This window comes from Mustela nigripes, chromosome 8, assembly GCF_022355385.1.
Source record: "Mustela nigripes isolate SB6536 chromosome 8, MUSNIG.SB6536, whole genome shotgun sequence".
In the NCBI taxonomy this organism is placed as follows: domain Eukaryota; kingdom Metazoa; phylum Chordata; class Mammalia; order Carnivora; family Mustelidae; genus Mustela; species Mustela nigripes.
In genome coordinates, this window is record NC_081564.1 from 17,144,812 (window position 1) to 17,164,427 (window position 19,616).

At 43.1% G+C, this 19,616-nt stretch overlaps 1 protein-coding gene and 1 long non-coding RNA gene across 2 annotated transcripts in view; one reads left to right on the forward strand and one right to left on the reverse strand.

Annotated features, from left to right (window-relative positions):
* Positions 1–5,317: 5,317 nt before the first annotated feature.
* LOC132023829 (neuroplastin-like) lies at positions 5,318–7,263 on the reverse strand. Its single transcript, XM_059409957.1, has one exon. The coding sequence runs from the start codon at positions 7,197–7,199 to the stop codon at positions 6,351–6,353; it is 849 nt and encodes a 282-aa protein (XP_059265940.1). The 5' UTR covers positions 7,200–7,263; the 3' UTR covers positions 5,318–6,350.
* Positions 7,264–14,698: 7,435 nt separating this feature from the next.
* Positions 14,699–19,616, forward strand: part of LOC132023830 (uncharacterized) — a 9,288-nt gene continuing 4,370 nt past the window's right edge. The window contains exon 1 of the long non-coding RNA XR_009406063.1: positions 14,699–14,775. This is a non-coding gene — a long non-coding RNA (uncharacterized LOC132023830). The remainder of the gene's footprint in view (positions 14,776–19,616) is intronic.

Sequence of the window (19,616 nt, forward strand, 5' to 3'; positions counted from 1 at the left end):
TCAGCTGAGAGCTGCTACTCCCAGAAAGAGCAGGAAGATTGTGCAACCCTTTGCCCGGAGAAAACCCAGCATCTCACTGTTCTTGAATTCACAGCAAAGTCACTGTGAGTCTGAAGGTAATCTTGGCTCTGCCTGAGCTGGCCCTTAAATGAAGGGACTCCAGTCCAAGGTGAGATGCTGGGTTTTAGAGTCTTTTGCAGTAGTTATTGAAATGACCTAAGACATGTGCTAGATGAAGGGGAATTGAATGATCAGCAAAAATAAGAGTGATTCCGAATGCTACACACCACAGGTGCGCCCGCTCATGTATGCAGAATAAAGGATTAGGAAGCCTGCATTTGGAGCTCCTCAGCACTTCATGTTTCTGGTTTCTCTTTGTACCAAATGGGGACATTAGTCTTGGGTTGCCCAGGCAACCTGGAAGCTGAGTGAATTAGCCCAGTGGAAGCATTAACAAATAATAATATTAAATACATGAGAGACTAGAAACCTCTAGAGTAATCTCAGCAAGCAAGACCCCTAATTGAGTGACAGAAGAGGGCAAAGCTCAGAGAATATTAAAATTCATGCTACATCAATAAATCTCCATTCTCGGGATGCCTGGGTGGCTCAGTTGGTTGGACAACTGCCTTCGGCTCAGGTCATGATCCCGGAGTCCCAGGATCGAATCCCACATCAGGTTCCCAGCTCCATGGGGAGTCTGCTTCTCCCTCTGACCTTCTCCTCGCTCATGCTCTCTCTCACTGTCTCTCTCTCTCAAATAAATAAATAAAATCTTTTAAAAAGAAAAAAATTAAAAAAAATAAATCTCCATTGTCCCTGCTTTGAGTATCTTTCTGCAGATTAGGAGCTGGAAATGAGTGTCTACAGATGGATTGCCTTTTTTATTTTATTTTATTTTTTAAGATTTTAGAAAAGATTTTATTTATTTGACAGAGAGAGAGAGCAAGCACAGCAAGGGGAGCAGTAGGCAGAGGGAGAGAGAAAAGCATGCTCCCCACTGAGCAAGGAGCCCAGCTTGGGGCTCGATCCTAGGAGCCCAGCTTGGGGCTCGATCCTAGGACACCGGGACCATAACCAGAGCTAAAGGCAGACGTGCAGCGAACTGAGCCACCCAGGTGCCCCTGGATTGCCTTTTTTTTAATTAATTTTTTTATTTTGAAATAACTGTAGATTCACATGCAAGCATAAGAAATAATACAAAGAGATCCTATGTACCCTTTACCCAGTTCCCCCCAGTGGTAACATCTTATAAAATGATAGTACAGTATAACCCGGACGTCTACACTGATACAGTCAAGAGACAGAACATCACCAAAATCACAAAATCACAGCCCTGTTTCATGGCCACACCCACGTTTCATGGCCACACCCACTTCCTGCCTAACCGCCTCCTCCTTAACTCCTGGCAAGCAACCACTCCTCTGTTCCCAATTTCTCTAATTCCATCATTTCAAGAATGACAAATGAAATGATATAGTATGCAATCTTTGGGGACTGTTGTTGTTGTTATCAATCAGTATAAATTCCTGGGGATGTACCTAGGTTGTTACACATATGAGTACTTTGTTCGTTATTCCTTCCCAGTGGTATTCCATGGTATGGCTATTTCCCCGTTTAACTGTTTGTTACGTGAAGGATACCTGGGTTGTTTCCAGTTTGGAGCAGATTCTTACCCAAAAAGCTGCTATAAACACTATAGACACTTGTTCAGGTTTTTGTGTAAACATAAATTTTTATTTCTCTATGAAAAAAAATATTTGCCACATAGTACCATGGTTGGGTCGTATGATAATTGTATGTTTAGTATTTTAAGAAACTGCCAGACTATTCCCCAGAGTGGCTGAACAGTTTTATACCCCTATCAAACAGAAATCCAGGGGTGCCTTTGGCTCAGGTCATAATCCCAGTGTCCTGGGATCAAGCCCCACATCAGGCTCTCTGCTCAGCAGGGAGCCTGCTTCCCTCTCTGTCTCTCTTTCTCTCTGCCTACTTGTGATCTCTGTCAAGTAAATAAATAAAATCTTAAAAAAAAAAAAAAAACAGAAATCCATACACGATCCAGTTTCTCTCATCTTCACCAGCATTTGGTGTTGTCATTATTATTTATTTTAGCCATTGTTATGGATATATAGTGGTATCTCATTGTGGTTTTAATTTGCATTTCTCCGGTGGGTAACAATGTTGAAATCTTTCATTTATTAAAAAAAAAAAAAAAAAAAAGAGGGGTCCCTGGGTGACTCAGTCATTAAGCATCTGCCTTCAGCTTGGGTCCTGACCTCAGCGTTCTGGGATTGAGCCCCACATTGGGCTCTCGGCTCAGTGGGGAGCCTGCTTCTCCTTCTCCCACTTCCCCTGTTTGTGTTCCCTCCCTCGCTGTGTCTCTCTCTGTCAAATAAATAAATAATCTCTTAAACACACACACACACACACACACACACACACACACACACACACACGAGATTTTATTTTATTTATTTTGAGAGAAAGAGAAAGAGCAAGCAAAGAGGAGGGGGGGCAAGTAGCAGAAGGAGAGAAACAGACTCCTTGCTGAGCATGGAGCCAGATGTGGGGTTTGATCTCACGACTCTGAGATCATGACCTGAGCCAAAACCGAGTTGGATGCTTAGCTGACTGAGCCACCCAGGCACCCCTGAAATCTTTTCATATGCTTAGTTACCATCCATTTCTCTCTTCTTCTCTTTTGCCCATTTTTTTTACTGAGACTTCTGTGTTTTGACTGTTAAGTTTGAGAGTTCTTTTTATGTTCTACATACTAATCCTCTTTTGAATATGTGGTTTCCAAAATTTTTTCCCAGTAGGTAGTATTTTTTTCATCCCCTTAAAATAGTCTTTTGTGGAGAAAATATTTTTAATTTTGTTATTCAGTTTGTTGATTTTCCTTTTTTGGATCATATTTTTGGTATTAAATCTAAGAATTCCATGTTCCATGTCAAATTATTCTTTTTTTAAGTTTATTTAGTTATTTTTAGTAATCCTTATACCTAATGCAGGGCTCAAACTCACCACCCAGAGATCAAGAGTCACATGCCCTTCTCACTGAGCCAGCCAAGTATAATTTTGTTGAATAAAAAAATTTTTTTAAGACTTTTTTTATTTAGGGGCACCTGGGTGGCTCAGTGGGTTAAGCCGCTGCCTTCGGCTCAGGTCATGATCTCAGGGTGCTGGGATCGAGTCCCGCATCGGGCTCTCTGCTCAGCAGGGAGCCTGCTTCCTCCTCTCTCTCTCTGTCTGCCTCTCTGCCTACTTGTGATCTCTCTCTGTCAAATGAATAAATAAAAATCTTTAAAAAAAAAAAAAAAGACTTTTTTTATTTATTTGACAGAGAGAGTGAGAGACCACAAGCAGGGGGAGCAGCAGAGGGAAAGGGAGAAGCAGGCTCCCCACCGAGCAGGGAGCCCAATGTGGGACTTAATCCTAGAACCCCAGGATCATGACCTGAGCCACAGGCAGATGCCTAACTGACTGAGTCACTCAGATGCCCCCCGCTTTATTCTTTTTAATAAATGTTTTAGTTATTCTAATTTCACTGCTTTTCCATATAGATTTTAGAATAATCTTGTTTACATCTGCACAAAAAATCTGAGATTTTATAGGAATTGTTAAACCCATATATCAGTTTGGGAAGAAGTGACAGCAGCTTTACTATACTATTTTTCAATCCATAATATCATATGATTTCTTTTATTGTGTTGTGTGGTTTTAGTATATAAACCCTGTACATGTTTTGTGAGATTTACACCTAAGTTATTTTTTATGATTATAAATAGCATTGTATTTTTAAATTTCAGTGTCTATGAGTTCCTTAGTAGGGTATTGAAATACAACTCTTTTTTTTTTGGTATGTTTAACTTGTATCCTGCAATTTTGTTGAACTCACTTATTAGTTCCAGGAAGTGTTTTGTAGATTCCTTGGGATTTTCTATGCAGACCATCATGTCATCTATGAAGAGGGATAGTTTTATTTTTTCTTCTCTGATCTTTATGCCTTTATTCCCCTTTCTTGCCTTATTGCACTGGCTAGAACTTCTAGTACTATGTTGACTAAATAGTAAGAGCAAACATCCTTGCCTTATTCCTGACTTCAGGGCAGAAGCCTTTAGTCTTCCTTCATGAACTGTGATATTAGCTATAGATTTTCTTTGTACAGAGTCTTCATCAAGTTGTGAAAGTTTAGTTTAGGATTTTAATAATAAATTTTTATTTTCGATAATAATAAAGTTCCCCCTTTATTCTTACTTTTTGAAAGAGTTCTTATGATGAATAGGTTTGAATATTGCCAAATGTTTTCTTTACATCAAATGATATGATGATATGATTTTTCTGTTCTAGCCTATTACCATGGCAGGTTACACTGACTGATTTTTGAATACTGACCTGGCCTTGTATCCCTGTAATAAATTCCACTTGGTCATGGTGCTTAATTCTTTTTACATGTCGCTGAATTCTATTTGCTAATGTGTTTTTAAGCCTGTTTGTTTTTAAACTAATGAGGGATATTGATCTATAGTTTCCCTTTTTTGTACTCTTTGCCTGGTTTTGATAAGGCAGAGTAACACTGCCTTAATAAAATGAGGTGGGGTGTGTTTATCTTCTCTTCTATTTTCTGGAAGAGATTGTGTAGATTGCTGTTAATTCTTTAAATGTTGGGTAGGCTTTTCCAGTGAAACCATATGGATCTAGACTTTTTTTTTTTTTTTGAGGGGGAGCAGTTAAATTACAAATTCAATTTCCTTAATAGTTTTTTTGCTATTCAAATTATCTGTTCCATATTGGGTAACTTATGGTAGTTTGTGTTTTTTTAAGGTATTGGCCCACTGCACTTAAATTGCTAAATTTATGTGCATAGAGTTGTTTGTAGAGCATTCTTATTATCTTTTGATGCTTAGAGGGTCTGTAGTAATAGCTCCTATTTCATTCCTGATATTGGTAAGTCATGTCTTCTTTTTTTCTTGTTTTCTTAGTTAGTCTTAGAGATTTGTCAATTTTACTGATCCTTCCAAGGAACTGCTCTTCATTTCACTGATTTTCTTATTGTTTTTTATTTTCCATCTCATTGATTGGTGCTCTTTATTATTTCCTTCCTTCTGCTCACTTTGGGTTTATTTTGCTCCTCTTGTTCTAGGTTTTTGAAGTAGGAGCTTAGATTATTGATATGAGACTTTATCTACTATATGTATTTAGTACTTCATTTGTGATATATGCATTTAGTACTATAGGATTCCTTCTCAGTACTGCTTTAGCTGTGTGCTGCACATTTTGATGTTGTATCGTCATTTTCATTCAGTTCAATGTATTTTTTTTTTTCACCTTTTATCAATGTTTTATTTTTAAAAACAGGTGAATCCACTTTTTTATACATCATTGCACTTCAACACAAAACACAAGTACATGCATCTATGGTTACACACCGCATGAGAACCCTGCCGGGCGAGAAAATCTACACTCAACCGTTAAAGCAATGTGAAAAATACAGTGTCAACCCCGGAGGAGAACGAGTTGCATAGAATACCATGCGAGAACATTTCAAGGTCATTGAAAACAAAAGGTAAATTATAAAAGTTTGCCTTAATTGAATGTACAATAAGGTTCAACACATCAGTGCAAAAGGATTTAAGAATTTACATGGTTTAACAAAAAAGAATCACTTAAAAAGCAATCATACATATATACTGCAATTCAATATATCCAATCAGTGGAGCGTTCCAGCTTCTTACCAAAGTCACAGGTTAAGCCCTTAGAACTACAGATTTCAGTTTATATTACTCATCTTTATGTACCAGAACTGCACAATTTCCTCATCTGACAACATACAATAAGGAATGAATATCAGCAGCTAAAAAATGAAACAAGCATTTATTTTATTTTGGATTTCTCCCACCCCCAAAAATATAAATATATATATATATATTTATATACTGTATATATCTGTAGGTTTTGCTGTACTTTACAAAAATGTTTTCACTAGATGGCAGCAGTGCAATTTAGAGCTTTGCCAATTTAACAGCTGCATTAAGTAAAAAATGGCGCATGCACGATCCGATCCTGAGGACCTTTTCACTTCTACTTAAATATTTTAACAAAGGGGGGAAAAAGCAACATTCACAGCACATCAAGCCCAAAATAGTTTACACCTTCTACACTGAAGCATTGTTTAAAATGAACCTGACTAGTTCACCCTTACAGGAAAGGCTAAATAAGGCATGCTTTAGACAGTCGTTGTGGTGTTGCTCACTTGAAAGGGGAGAGAACCAAAGAGGTCCAAGCAGAAAATTTAGCAGGTCATGTTGCCACCAGTTTCAGGAACCTAAAGATATTATAAGCAGTATTTAATTTGTGTTTCTCTGGCGCAAGTTTTTATCTTTGTGATTGTTGGTAGAGTTGGTTTTCATTGGTCCAGCTGGTTCATCATCGTCAGGAACTTCATCTGGCCTCTTCCTCTTCTCATACACAACAATGATCACCACAAGGATGATGATTTCAGCCAGAATTCCCAAAAAAGGCCAGAGAGGGGCCAGGTGGCTCCGTACCCTGAGGATGGTGACAACGGAGGCGGAACCGATGGAGTTGGTAGCATTACATTCATACTCGCCAGGGTCTTCTGTGATCTGGAGACCCACGATGCTCAGCTCAGTGTAATTCTCCTTGTTGATAATGAAGAAGCGGCCGGAGGTATTGACAATGTCCATTGGCATACCATTCTTCTTCTTGCGCCATATCCAGTCGGGATGCGGGTAGCCAACTGACTTGCAATACATCATGGCATCTTGCCCTTCATTCTTATTCTCACTCCGTTTATGGCCAGTGATGTCAGGAGCAGCTTTCACTTCAATGGTGGCATTTGCTTTAGGAGCACTGACAAAGTGATATACACAGTGGTATTCGCCTGAATCCTCAGCTCTCGGCTTATTGATCCTGTATTCCATGTTGCTGGCATCCTTGCGAGTGGCAGTCAGTTCAACCCCATTTTTTGTCCAGTAGCTGTATGTAAGGGTGTGAGAGTTGGAGGTGAGGTTACACTGCAGGGTGACGGGGAGAACAGGGCTGTCTCGAAGAATGACCTCTTCACTGGTGACAATCCTTGGCTCGTTCTGAGCGGCGCCTGGCCCTGGGAGGAGGGAGCCAGAGACCAGCAACAGCGAGAGGGCCAAGGCGCTGGGAAGCGACGAGCCCGACATCCTCCCTGCGGAAGACCGAACAGCGAAAGGGCCGGGGCCAGAGCCGGGGCCGGGGCCGGGGCCGGGGAAGCCAGTTCAATGTATTTTTAAATTGCCCTGAAGCCTTCCTCTTTGACTCATGAATTATTTATAAGTGTGTTATTTTGTTTTGAAGTGTTTGGAAATTATCCTGTTATCTTTCTGGTACTACTTCTAATTTGGTTGCATCATGATCAGAGGACACACTGTACAGTATATTTAATTCTTTTTAAATTTGTTGAAGCTTCTTTTCTTAGAATTTTTTCAATCTTAATTAAGTAGGCTTCACACCCAACATGGGGCTTAAACTCACGACCCTGACATCAAGAGTCGCATGCTTTTACCCAATGAGCCAGCCAAGTGCCCCAAAGATTTGTTTTGTTTTTGCATTTTTATAAAACCTAATGGGAAAAAAAAACTAGTATTTCAAACTGTACAGTCAACAGATGTACATAGTTATCAAAAATGCACACACTCCACTTGGCATCTCCTGAGTTTCTTTTTAATGGTACAGGATCTAGTCTGTGTTGGTATGTGTTCTGTGGGTACATGAAAAGAATGTGTGTCCTGTTGTGCTTCAACAGAGTGTTCTACAAATGCCAATCAGAGCCTGTCAGTTGATAATGTCCTTGATGATTTTTTTGTTAAGTTGTTCTTTTGATTGTTGAGAGAGGCGTGTTGAAATCTTAAACTATAAGGATGGATTTGTCTATTTCTCCTTTCAATTCTATCAGTTTTTGCTTCACATGTCCTGCAGTCCTGTTGTTTGGTGTATGTATACTCATTTAAGATTGTTAGGTCTTCTTGGGGGATGGCCCTTTTATCATTATAGAGTGTCCCTCTCTGCCTGGTAGTTTTCTTTGCTCTGAAATATACTTTATCTGATATTAACATGGTCACCCTGAATTTCTTTGATTACTGTTTCCATAGTATATCTTTTTTCCTTCCTTTTACTTTCAACCTGCCTATACTGATATATTTGAAGTGAGTTTCTTATAGGTTGCATATTGTTGGTTCATATTTTTTTATCCAATCTCCATCTCTTAATTAGTGTATTTAGGCCATTTACATTTAAGGCAATGATACATTACAGCTTAATCTGACATTTTGTTTTGTGATTGTTCTACTTTATATTTGTCTTATTTTCTTTTTTCTGCTTTCTTGTGGGTTACTTTAACTTTTTTAAAAAATTCCATTTTGATCTATCCCTAGTATTTTTTAGTTTATTTCTGTGTGAGGCTTTTTTTTAGAGGTTGTTCTAAGTATTACATGATAGATAGGATGAGCCTGTATCTATGTATCTATCTCTATATATCTATAGATGTGTTCACCATCTATCAGTGTCATTTTACCAGTACAAGTGAAGTATAGCAAATGTATTTCCCTTTATGTCAGCTCTGTTTGTTATACGACTGTCTTAAAGATTTTCTCTACATACATTGAGGACTTATATCAGATAGTGGCAAAACTCCTGCCTCTCTATTATGACTCCTCTGAGGCCACCCTAGTGGAGAGAGACATGCACATCATCTCATCAGGTCGGGGTAGAAATCTAGACTCCTCCTGGGGTCTCCACCGATGCCAATGGGGGGATGGCCTCATGACCACCCAGCAGGGATGAACATCCCCACTCCCTACTCAGCTTCCTCTGACACCACCTCATGACGTGGGAGCATCCATGAGAAAATGGTTTGCACACTTGGGACAGGGCCCAGCCTATGCTAGGACTGAGTCCATGCAAGATCCCCAGGATGGACTGAGCTAATGGTAGAAGCCTTGGTGTAATGACCGGCCTTGCTACAGGTCCTCCTGACCCTGGGATCTTAGGTGAATCACATCACTTCCTGGGGCCTCAGTTTCATTATCTTTTCACTGGGCAAGAAAATGTGATGCTAACCTGAAATTATGTTTGTGAGAGCACCTGCCCCAGATACTGAATACAAATAAATACTCTAAAGGAATTGATACTTATTAAGCATGTACTTACTTCTCACCAGGCCCAGTGTTACCAACTTGCCAGGCTCTTGCTCCAGGACTGTTCATCCTAAGCAGATGAAAGTTAATATGGTTTTTCTTATCTCCATTTTACAGGGGAAACTGAGGTTTGTTGCATAATCAGAGCTAACTGATACAAACTCAAAAGACCTCTCAGTAGGCTATTCTACTTAAGCTCAGTAACTCCATTCTCAGAAATTTATCCTAAGGCCATAATCATGGTTGGATGCAATGATACACTCAATTCCCATTATTTACTATTGTCATACTCTATAATAAAGTCACCACAAATACTTCATTACTGAATATTGAATCCTTGCTCCTAGGGGACATACAGGGCTAGGTTCCTGCAGGCCACGGTCATGGCATTTCATCAACCAATCAATATATAACCTAGTTTTGGGACACCTGGGTGGCTTAGCCAGTTAAGTGGCTGCCTTCCACTCAGGTTGTGATCCCAGGGGCCTTGGATCAAGTCCTACATTGGGCCCCTTTCTCAGCGGGGAGGCAGCTTCCCCCTCTGCCTCTGCCTGCCACTCTGCCTGCTTGTGTTCTCTCTCTCTGACAAATAAATAAATAAAATTTTTAAAAACACGATATATAAAAAAACTTATATATAATTGTATTATATACAAATATTATATATAATATAATACTTATATAATTAAAATAAAATATGTATCATTACAATTTATTGACCTTTTAAATTTATTATGTTTTATATAGTAAATATACTAATATATTATATTAAATATTGAATAATAGATTTTTTAAAAAGATTTTATTTATTTATTTGACAGACAGAGATCACAAGTAGGCAGAGAGGCAGGCAGAGAGAGAGGGGGAAGCAGGCTCCCTGCTGCGCAGAGAGCCCGATGGAGGGCTTGATCCCAGGACCCCAGGACCATGACCTGAGCCAAAGGCAGAGGCTTTAACCCACTGAGCCACCCAGATGCCCCTGAATAATAGATTTTTAATTAAATTTAATAAAATCAAATATATCAAACAATATAATTTTTCATATTATTATATTATATATAATTATTTATTATATATTCTATGTTATATATTTATATATTATGTTATATATTTATATATTTTTAAATATATATAAATATGATACAATTTATAATTAATGATTTATTAATGTATTATTAAATTCATTAAAATATATAATAAAATATAATATAATATATAATAGTATATTTTATATATATATATAACCTTGTTTTATGTGTGTTTCTGTTTGAAGGCACCTTATTTAATAGATACATTGTTCATTAATATATATTTATATAGTTGATTCACTAACATTGAACTCACAGCCAATAGCCCTGTAACTCATGTCTGAACAAAGCTTATCTAACGCAAACATTTTCTCCCTAAGGCACACTGCAGCCTCCTTGCCACGTAGGAATCCTAGACTACACTTGAGCCCTTCACTTGGGGGCCATATTAAATAGCAGATCATGCCCTAAATGCACACCCATGCCAAAAATGCACACAAATACTAAGTATACAGTGAAAGGACACATGCTAACATAAGAGAGCTGAAATAAGAGGGCCGAACATTGTTGCCTTGCTGGACCTCAGCCAGTGGCAGGAATGCTGGATGACTAACATTTCTTCCACTCTGCACATGCACGTGCCCATGAATGACTCCAACAGCACTCCAGGTGTGCTTTTGGGGCTGCAAAGAAATTTTTGAGAAGTAGTCGAATTTGCAAATATGGAGTCCGCCAATAATGAGGATTGAGCATATATGGGTCAGGACATTCATTGTTCTTTGCTCAGGAAACAACCCTTGATGGAAACCAGAGGATAGGTAAATACATTCCAGTGCAGTAATGGGACAGAATGCAATAAATGGGGGGTATGACCAGAAAGACAGGCTGAGGTCAGGCCCTGGAAAGAATGAACAGCAGCCAAAAATGTCTGTTCCTCATACTAGAGGCAAATAAGACTTCCCAGAATCCAACCTTTGCCTTCCTCCTGTATGAGGTCTGTGGTCCCTGGCCCCCACCTGCACAGATAACATCAACAAAGGACTGATTTGCTGCAAATATGACCTCAACCTTTTCCCCTGTGAAGCCTGACTATCCCTCAGCCCACGGGGAGCCATGGGTGATTATGCAGGAACTAGAAAAGAATTTTGTAGAAGATGATTGGTTGCTTGGCCGTATGGAAGGCTGCCCCAGATGTGCTGTTAAATGAAAAAAGCAGGTCAGAAAGCATTTATGTCCCATTTCTATGGACGGACACACCCCCACAGTAATAGAAATTCTCTCTGAGCAACAGCATTCAAGTTATGAGTGAGTTTCCTGTTTCTATTTCCTGTTCCGTATTTTCTCACATCTCTGTGAAGGGCATTCAATGGTTTGAAATTTTTAAAATGTTACCTTCTCAAAGAGGGTGAAAGAATTCTGTATATTCAAGGTGTTCTGTCAAGGTCCCCAAGCTCCTTGAAGATTTTTCAAAATTCAGATATGACTCTGGGTACCCAAAAAACCCACGCGCTTGCCCATGTAAATCCCGTTGTGGGGGCAATTACCTGTGTCATTTACTGGGGTATTAGCAACACACGCCAGAGTCTACCTTGTCCGGTGTTCCTCCGCTTGGTAAGGGGATTGCTGTTAATTAGCAACAAAGATAAAGGCTTAGACCTTGGTTCTCAGCTGGGGCAATTACACACCCCAACCCTGCCCCCAGGGTACATCAGACGGTATCTGGACACATTTTTGGCCGCCACAACTATGAGATGGCCAGGAATGATGCCAAGTGTCAGCAAAGTACAGGACAGCCTCCATCCCACCGCACAACGAGAAAGTATGAGGCCCCAGATGCCAACAACAGCAAGGCAGAGAGACCCTAGCACAGACATGGGCAGCTTTACTGTCTTACTGGGCTTGGGGTTTTGCAAGAAAAAAATCTCGGGAGATCCTCACGGCAATCCTAGCAGATAGGGCCTACAATCATGCCTGTTTTACAGAAGGGGAAACTGAGGCTTTAGAAGGGGAAGGAACTGAGATTATACAGCTCTGTCTTGCATGTTTCTGACTTCAGCGCCTGCCTTCTCCCCTCTGCAGCCTCTGCTTCCAAATTGCTGAGTTACTGCTATTTTTTTGGTTTTGTTGCTGTTGTTGTTGTTTAATTATGGAAACTTCCAGATAGAAACAAAAGCAAAGAAACCAGTCGAACGTGCCCACGTGTTCACACTCTCCAGCGTCAGAGCTACACTTGGGACCTGCAGGATGGGATGCTCTCCCACAGACGCTATCCTACAGGGTGGAGAATCCCTGAACACACCAGGGTAAATCACAGTAGGCTTGGAGCCCTCGAGGGGGGTGGGAGGGGGGAGCACAGGAGCTCCTTTCTCAGGTGGTTTGGAATATATTCCCTTTTCTTTTACAGGTTTTGATCACAGCTCCCCTGGCAGCTGTTGCCTTTCCCAAGCCGAAGAGCAAGAGAGAGGATCGTCTGTTTTCTCCCCAAGGAAGTGCCAAGTCCCTTTCTGAGAGGTGAGGAAATGATTTCTCCCAAAGAAAAGCTGAAAAGGGGGAACAGCCCTCTGAAACAGAGAGATTCCTGCCCCCAGAACTGTCAGTCGCAGGAAGGCATTATTTGGCCCGTGGGAGCCAGAGAGCTCTCCCTTGGTATCTGCATGCAAACACCGCTTCTTATGGGAAGAAGCGTCACTCTCTTGGATTTAAGCAAATGCTCCCTGGTTTCTGCTTTGTGCCAGGCTCAGCTGTACTCCAGTTTTGGACTACAGACAGCAAGCAGGAGTCAGCTGGCTTCTTTCAAATAATGAGGCCAGACCTTCATGGTCGGACAGGAGAGACCGGGTTTGTAACCCAGATAGAGGCTTCTCTTAGCTCCTATTAATGTTTGAACTGAATTGCACGTGCTGGGGAAAACAGCCACGGGGACGGCTATGACCTTTGGAATCAGACAGCCCTGGGTTCTGAGTGCAGTTGTTTTCAAGAATTAGCTGTGTGGGCCGCCTGGGTGGCTCAGTGGGTTAAGCCGCTGCCTTAGGTCATGATCTCAGGGTCCTGGGATCGAGTCCTACATTGGGCTCTCTGCTCAGCAGGGGGCCTGCTTCCCTTCCTCTCTCTCTGCCTGCCTCTCTGCCTACTTGTGATCTCTCTCTGTCAAATAAATAAATAAAATCTTAAAAACAAAAACAAAGAATTAGCTGTGTGACTCTGGTTAAATGATCAACTTCTGTGAACAGCAGTTCCCTCCCCTTGGAAAGTGAGGATTATTCATTCAATCTGTTTTGAGCTGCTACTCCAAGCCAATAGTGATTTCTATTAACTTAGTTACTACTGAGAACTGTATCCTTTTTCGTTTGTTCTTCCTGATATCCCTGGCAGGGTCACTGAGGTAAGATTGCAAAAATGGCTACAAATTATTCTCTTCCATCCAGCCCCATCCCTGTCCCTGCAGTTGCTCTCCACTCTGACTCAGGTCTTGACCATGGGACTGGCTTTGGCCAATGGGACACGAGCAAATATGACACATGCAATGACTTGCAAATTATTTGTGTGTGGAGCTTACCCTCTCTTGCTGTACTTGGATCCCAGCCACCCTGTGAAAAAACCCAGGAAGAAGCAGCTAGCCTGCTGGATGATAACAGTCTTATGACCCAGACACATCCTGTCCCCCCCCAGCCAGCAGCCACCAATCAGCAGACATTTGAGAGAGGACACCCTAGACCATCCAGCCATGACTGACTGTCCAACTGACCACAGACACAAGAGCAAGCCCACCACCAAGCTAAATAATATATGTTGCTTTAAGCCGCTAACACTTTGGGGTGGTTTGTTACACAGCAGTAGTTAACTGATACATAGCCCTTATCCTCCCACTCTACATATAAGGAGTGTGTGGAGAAGCTTGCCCAAGGCCATGATGTCAAGGCTTGATCTCTTTTTCCTACACCATGCAGTGAGGCTCCCTCTGCCTTCTCTAGTCCTTAAAGCAGAAACAATAAGTAATAAGACAGCTGATGAGGCTGTATTCAAGGCCTGTGTTCAGTGGTCTGCTAGGAGACCCTGGCCATGCCCTTGGCGTCATTAGCTTGGTGGACATATATAATCGACTGCTCAGAAGCTCCATGGAAATATGTCCAGCCTGGAGCATGGCAGGAAGACCCACCCAGGAAGCTAGGGGATGCAGGCTCTTTGAGAACTCACGATTCACTGAGTTGGGGAGCCCTCAAATGTTCACCCATCCTCTCTGCGTCCTGCTCTGTATATCTGACGGCCAGCGGGCAGGGGGTGTGTACGACCTTTCTAAAATATGTAGGGATGGAAAAATACCTTCCTTGGAAAAGATAGGCTTGCAAAGAATGGTGGAAAATGCCAGGAGCTCCCTTCCCAGGGAACACCACAAATATATTGTAGACTCTGCGTTTAGCAGTTTATGTGCGTATCATCTGATTTTATCCTCTCCCAGACCATGTCATGCGGATGGAAAGCTGCAGAGTTAAAATGTTCAGAGCACTGGCTGAGGACCCTGAGGACCTGGGTTTACAATCAGTCTTAGCTGCTTACTGGTAAGTGACTTAACTTCCCTGTGCCACAACTTGCCCATCTGTAAAATGGGGAGATGATAATAGCACCTTCTTCGCAGAGTTGTCATGAAGACTCAGTGCATTCGTGAATGCAAAGTACTTAAAACAAGTCTGACACGGCCGGCGCTCAGCACATACCACCGCCATCACTAGCAGCATTTTACAGATGAAGACACTGAGAAGCAAATGGATTTAACTGCACTGATTAATTTCACTTGGCTAAGTCAGGGGTGGAGCTGAATTTTGGACCTTGGTCTGACAGACTCTTTTTTTTTTCTTTTTAAAAATTATTTATTTGAGAGAGCACTAGTGAAGGGAGTGACGGAGGAAGGGAAAGAATCTCAGCAGGGGCACTTGGGTGGCTCATTCGGTTAAGCATCTGCCTTCAGCTCAGGTCATGATCTCGGGGTCCTGGGATTGAGCCCCAGTCAGGCTCCCTGCTCGGTGGGGAGTCTGCTTCTCCCTCGGCCTCTCCCCCTGCCCATGCTCACTCATGGGCTCACTCATATGCTCACTCACGTGTTCTCTCTCTCTCTCTAGCTCTCTCCCCCCCCCCAATAAATAAATAAAATCTTTTTCTAAATTTTTATTCATTTGACAGAGAAAGGGAGAGCACAAATAGGCAGAGCGGCAGACAGAGGGGGTGGGAGAATCAGGCTCCCCACTGAGCCGAGAGCCTGACCCGGGGCTTGATCTCAGGACCCCAAGATCATGACCCAAGCTGAAGGCAGATGCTTAACCCACTGAACCACCCAGGTACCCCAACAAATAAAATAAAAACAACAACAACAACAACAAAACCTCAGCAGGTGCTGAGTGGGACTCGATCTCACCTGAGATTGTGACCTGAGTAGAAACCAAGAATCACATGCTTAACTGACTATACCACCTAGGCTCCCCTGGTCTGACAGCCTTTTTTTTTTTTTTTTTTTTTTTGAGTGAGAGAGAAAGAATGAGCCAGGCTGGGGGGTTGGGGCAGAGGGAGAAGCAGACTCCCCCCTGAGCAGGGAGCCCAACATGGGGATCCATCCTGGGTCCTCGAGATCATTACCCTACCCAAAGGCAGATGCCTGACCAATTGAGCCACCCAGGTGCCCTGATCTGACAGACTCTAAATAACAACCCAATTGCTCCGGGCTTCCAGGAGCACAGGCTCGCCACACAGGGTCCTACCCCTGAAGCCAGAGTTCCTGCCCCAAATTCAAAGGAGGACTTGTTCTTTAAGGTGCTAGTACACAAATGGACTCCTAGTTGCTTCCTCAGAAATCCACACCCATGCCTCAAAACCCACCGAAAGGCCTTTTCTATAGCATTTGTCATACTATATTGCAACGATTTTCTTTTCTGACCATCTTCCCTGCTAATAGAAATAGCTGCCATGTATTGTGGGTCTCCTGTGTGTTGAACACCTAGACGCACGCGTTGCTTTCCTTAATCTGCACAACAGCCCTGTGAGGAGCATCGATTAGACCTTTTGCATGGATCAAGAAACCAAGGCTGAGGGGCACCTGGGTGGCTCAGTCAGTTAGGCGACTTCCTTTGTCTCAGGTCATGGTCCCAGGATCCTGGGATCAAGCCCCGCTTCCGGCTTCCTGCTCAGTGGGGAGCCTGGTTCTCCCTCTCCCTCTGCCCCTACTTCAGCTTGTGCTCTCTCCCTCACTTGCTCACTCTCTGCCTCTCAAATAAATAGATAAAATCTTAAAAAAGAAAACAAAAACCAAAACTCAGAGGGGTGAAGGCATTTGATCCATGGCACACATTTGGGATTCAAATTTGGGTTTTGGGTTTTTTTTTTTAGGTTTATTTATTTATTTGAGAGAAAGAGAGAATGCAAGCAGAGGGGCAGAGGGGCAGAGGAAGAGGGAAAGAATCTCAAGGACATTCCCCGCTGAGCAGGGTGCCCAATGCAGGGCTCCATCTCAGGACCCTGAGATCACGACCTGAGCAGAAATAAAAAACTGGACGCTTAACTGGCTGGGCCACCCAGGTGCCCCAGGGTCTGTCTTATTTGTAATGTGGGCTTATCCGTGGTGCTGTGGGACCTTTTACTATTAACAATTACACTCTCCACAGTGGTTAAACCCATGCCAAGCTCTAGGGCCCATAATGATCCTTTCACATGCCTATCTCCTTTAATCCTCAAATCATGTGAACAGATACTATTATTATCTTCTCCTTTTTAGAAGAGAAAACAGAGGCTCAGAGAGGTATAGAAACCTGTCCAGGGTCACACAGCTTGTAGGTGGTTATAGCTGGGACTGGAACATGGTATGAACACCACCATCTATGGACTTTTTACTTCATTCGCTGCCTTTGTGAACAACGTCAGGCACAAAGACCATGACTTTCACGCCTTTGAATGTTCTCAACATAGTGTTGTTGAGTGTCTGCGATGCTAAATAAATATTAACCAAACATACTAGTGATTAAATGAATGGAACCCTCAACGTTTCTCCAAGTACCTAAGCAGGTTCCCTGGATCTGTGCGTCACGGGGGAAAGCTTTAGAGCACGTGAGCCTGAGGAATGGAAGCCAACTTCCTCACCATAATCCTCATTCTGGCTGCATGGCCTCTGATTAAATATTCTTTCATGAGCCAGATGGTTTTGCTGACCCTCCTTAAAAGGTTTCTGAGAATCCAAAGAAAGAAAGGGGCAAGTAACTGATAATAGGCTGGGTTTTCTCTGCTGCCGGCTTGGGCTATTTGATGCATTCACTGGCACATTAACGGGCTGTGACCATCTCTCCCTGGAAATGCCCACAGCCACTAATCAAAGATCAGTCTTCATGAGGGAACAGCGTGGAGATGACTGTTGGTCACGTTTAGGGCTTCCCAAATATACTCCATGTTCCCAGAGCTGATGGGAACTCGTATGGGGAGGTCACTCTAGATCATCAGACCAGTTCCACGTCAGAGCCAGAGCTGACAGTCCAGCAGAATGAAGAGGAAAGGAGAAATGGCATTCTTTGTCATGATTCTTAAAAGTGCTCTGGTCTTCAATTCTTTGCCCCTTAGTTACCTCTGGCTGCAAAATCCATCACCCAATAGTGTCCTGGCTTAAAACAAAATCATTTATCAGCTGTTGCAGGTTGAGAATTTGGGGGCCGCATAGCTATGTGGTTCTGGGTCAGGGCTTCTTAGAAGGTTGGAGGGGGAGGCGCCTGGGTGGCTCAGGCGGTTAAGCACCTGACTCTGGGTTTTGGCTCAAGTCATGATCTCAGGGTCGTGAGATTGAGTCCTGTGTTGGGTTCTGTGCTCAATGGGGAGTCTGCTTGAGATTCTCTTCCTCTGCCCCTGCTCTCTCTCTCTCAAATAAATAAATCTTAAAAGAAAAAAAAAGATTACAGTCTGCTGAAACCAGGACAGCACTCTGCGGAAGGCTTCACTGAGATCCCACACCTCTTCCAAGTTGCTTCACCCACATGGCTGGTTAGCTGGTGTGGCTGCTGATGCAAGGTGCCTCAGTTTCCCATCACATGTGCACCTCCTCAGGCTGCTGGAGTATCCTCATGGCACAGCAGCTGACTTCCCCAGATGGTGAGATTCAAGAGCCCAAGGCAGAGACTGCGATGCTGTTTACGATTTAGCTTTGAGAGTCACATGCTGTGCAGGCCAGCCCCGATTCCACAGGGCAGGCAACTTCCTGAAGATGGGACTATGAGGCAGTGTGGGGCCTCGTTGGAGGGAGGCTACCATTTCTGAGAATCAGGTCTAAGGGAAGGATGGCAGGTGCCACAGAGGCGTTAGGCAGAAAGGTGTTCCCTGCAGCATTGTTTACAATAGTAGGAAATTGGAAACAACCCATGCACACGTCGTTTTTCTTCTTCTTTTTAAAGGATTTTATGTATTTATTTGAGAGAGAGCGAGCACGCACATGAGCAGGGGAGCGGCAGGAGAGGCAGAAGCAGACTTCCCGCTGAGCAGGGAGCCTGATATGGGACACAATCCCAGGACCCTGGGGTCATGACCCAAGCCAAAGGCGGACACTTCCCTGACTGAGCCCCCCAGGGGCCCTCTATGTGTCCTCCTATATGAGAAGCCACACAATGGAATAATGAATATCTGCATGTTTATGCCCAGAGAAAGAACCAGGAAGACATTGTCAAGACACCACCCTGCTTTGCGCTCTGCTCTGGCTATTCCTGCAGGTGGGCATGTGATGGAGCAGACTAGGTAGCAAATTGAGGCTCAGGACGCCCGCATGTAGGACCACTGAGGGAAGGAAGCTGGCTCTTCATTTATAAATTCATCCTGCCGGCCTGCTCCTTGACACTCCCAGAAAACAGAAGTTGAGCGTTTTGGTTTCTGAAATAGCCCTTTAACCCAGTGGTCTTCCAACTAGAGGCTGAGCAGCTACCTCTAGGGTTTGGTTCCAAGTAGCCGACGGCCCAGCGAGGGGCAAGCGATTGCTTCTCTGTCCCCTACTCCGATCAGGACACCGAGAGGCTTCTGGAGCACCCAGGGCAAGCAAGGGCCACAGAGATACTACCTTGTCCCATGAATTAGGAACAGATGTTTGTCCCCCTTCCCTCCCCTCCCCTCTAACCAGTTCAGTTAGAAAAGACCGGTCATTTTTCTTGACCCTCAACACTAATTACCCAGGGAGTGCAAAGAAAAGGAGACCATTTCTGGAAGAAATCTATGGCCCCCTCTGTCCCTACTTCCCTGAAGCTCCCAGGACTCAAACAACTTTTAAAGGATGAAAATACAGGGGCACCTGGGTGGCTCGGTGGGTTAAAGCCTCTGCCTTCAGCTCAGGTCATGATCCTAGGGTCCTGGGATCGAGCCCCGCATCGGGCTCTCTGCTCATCAGGGAGCCTGC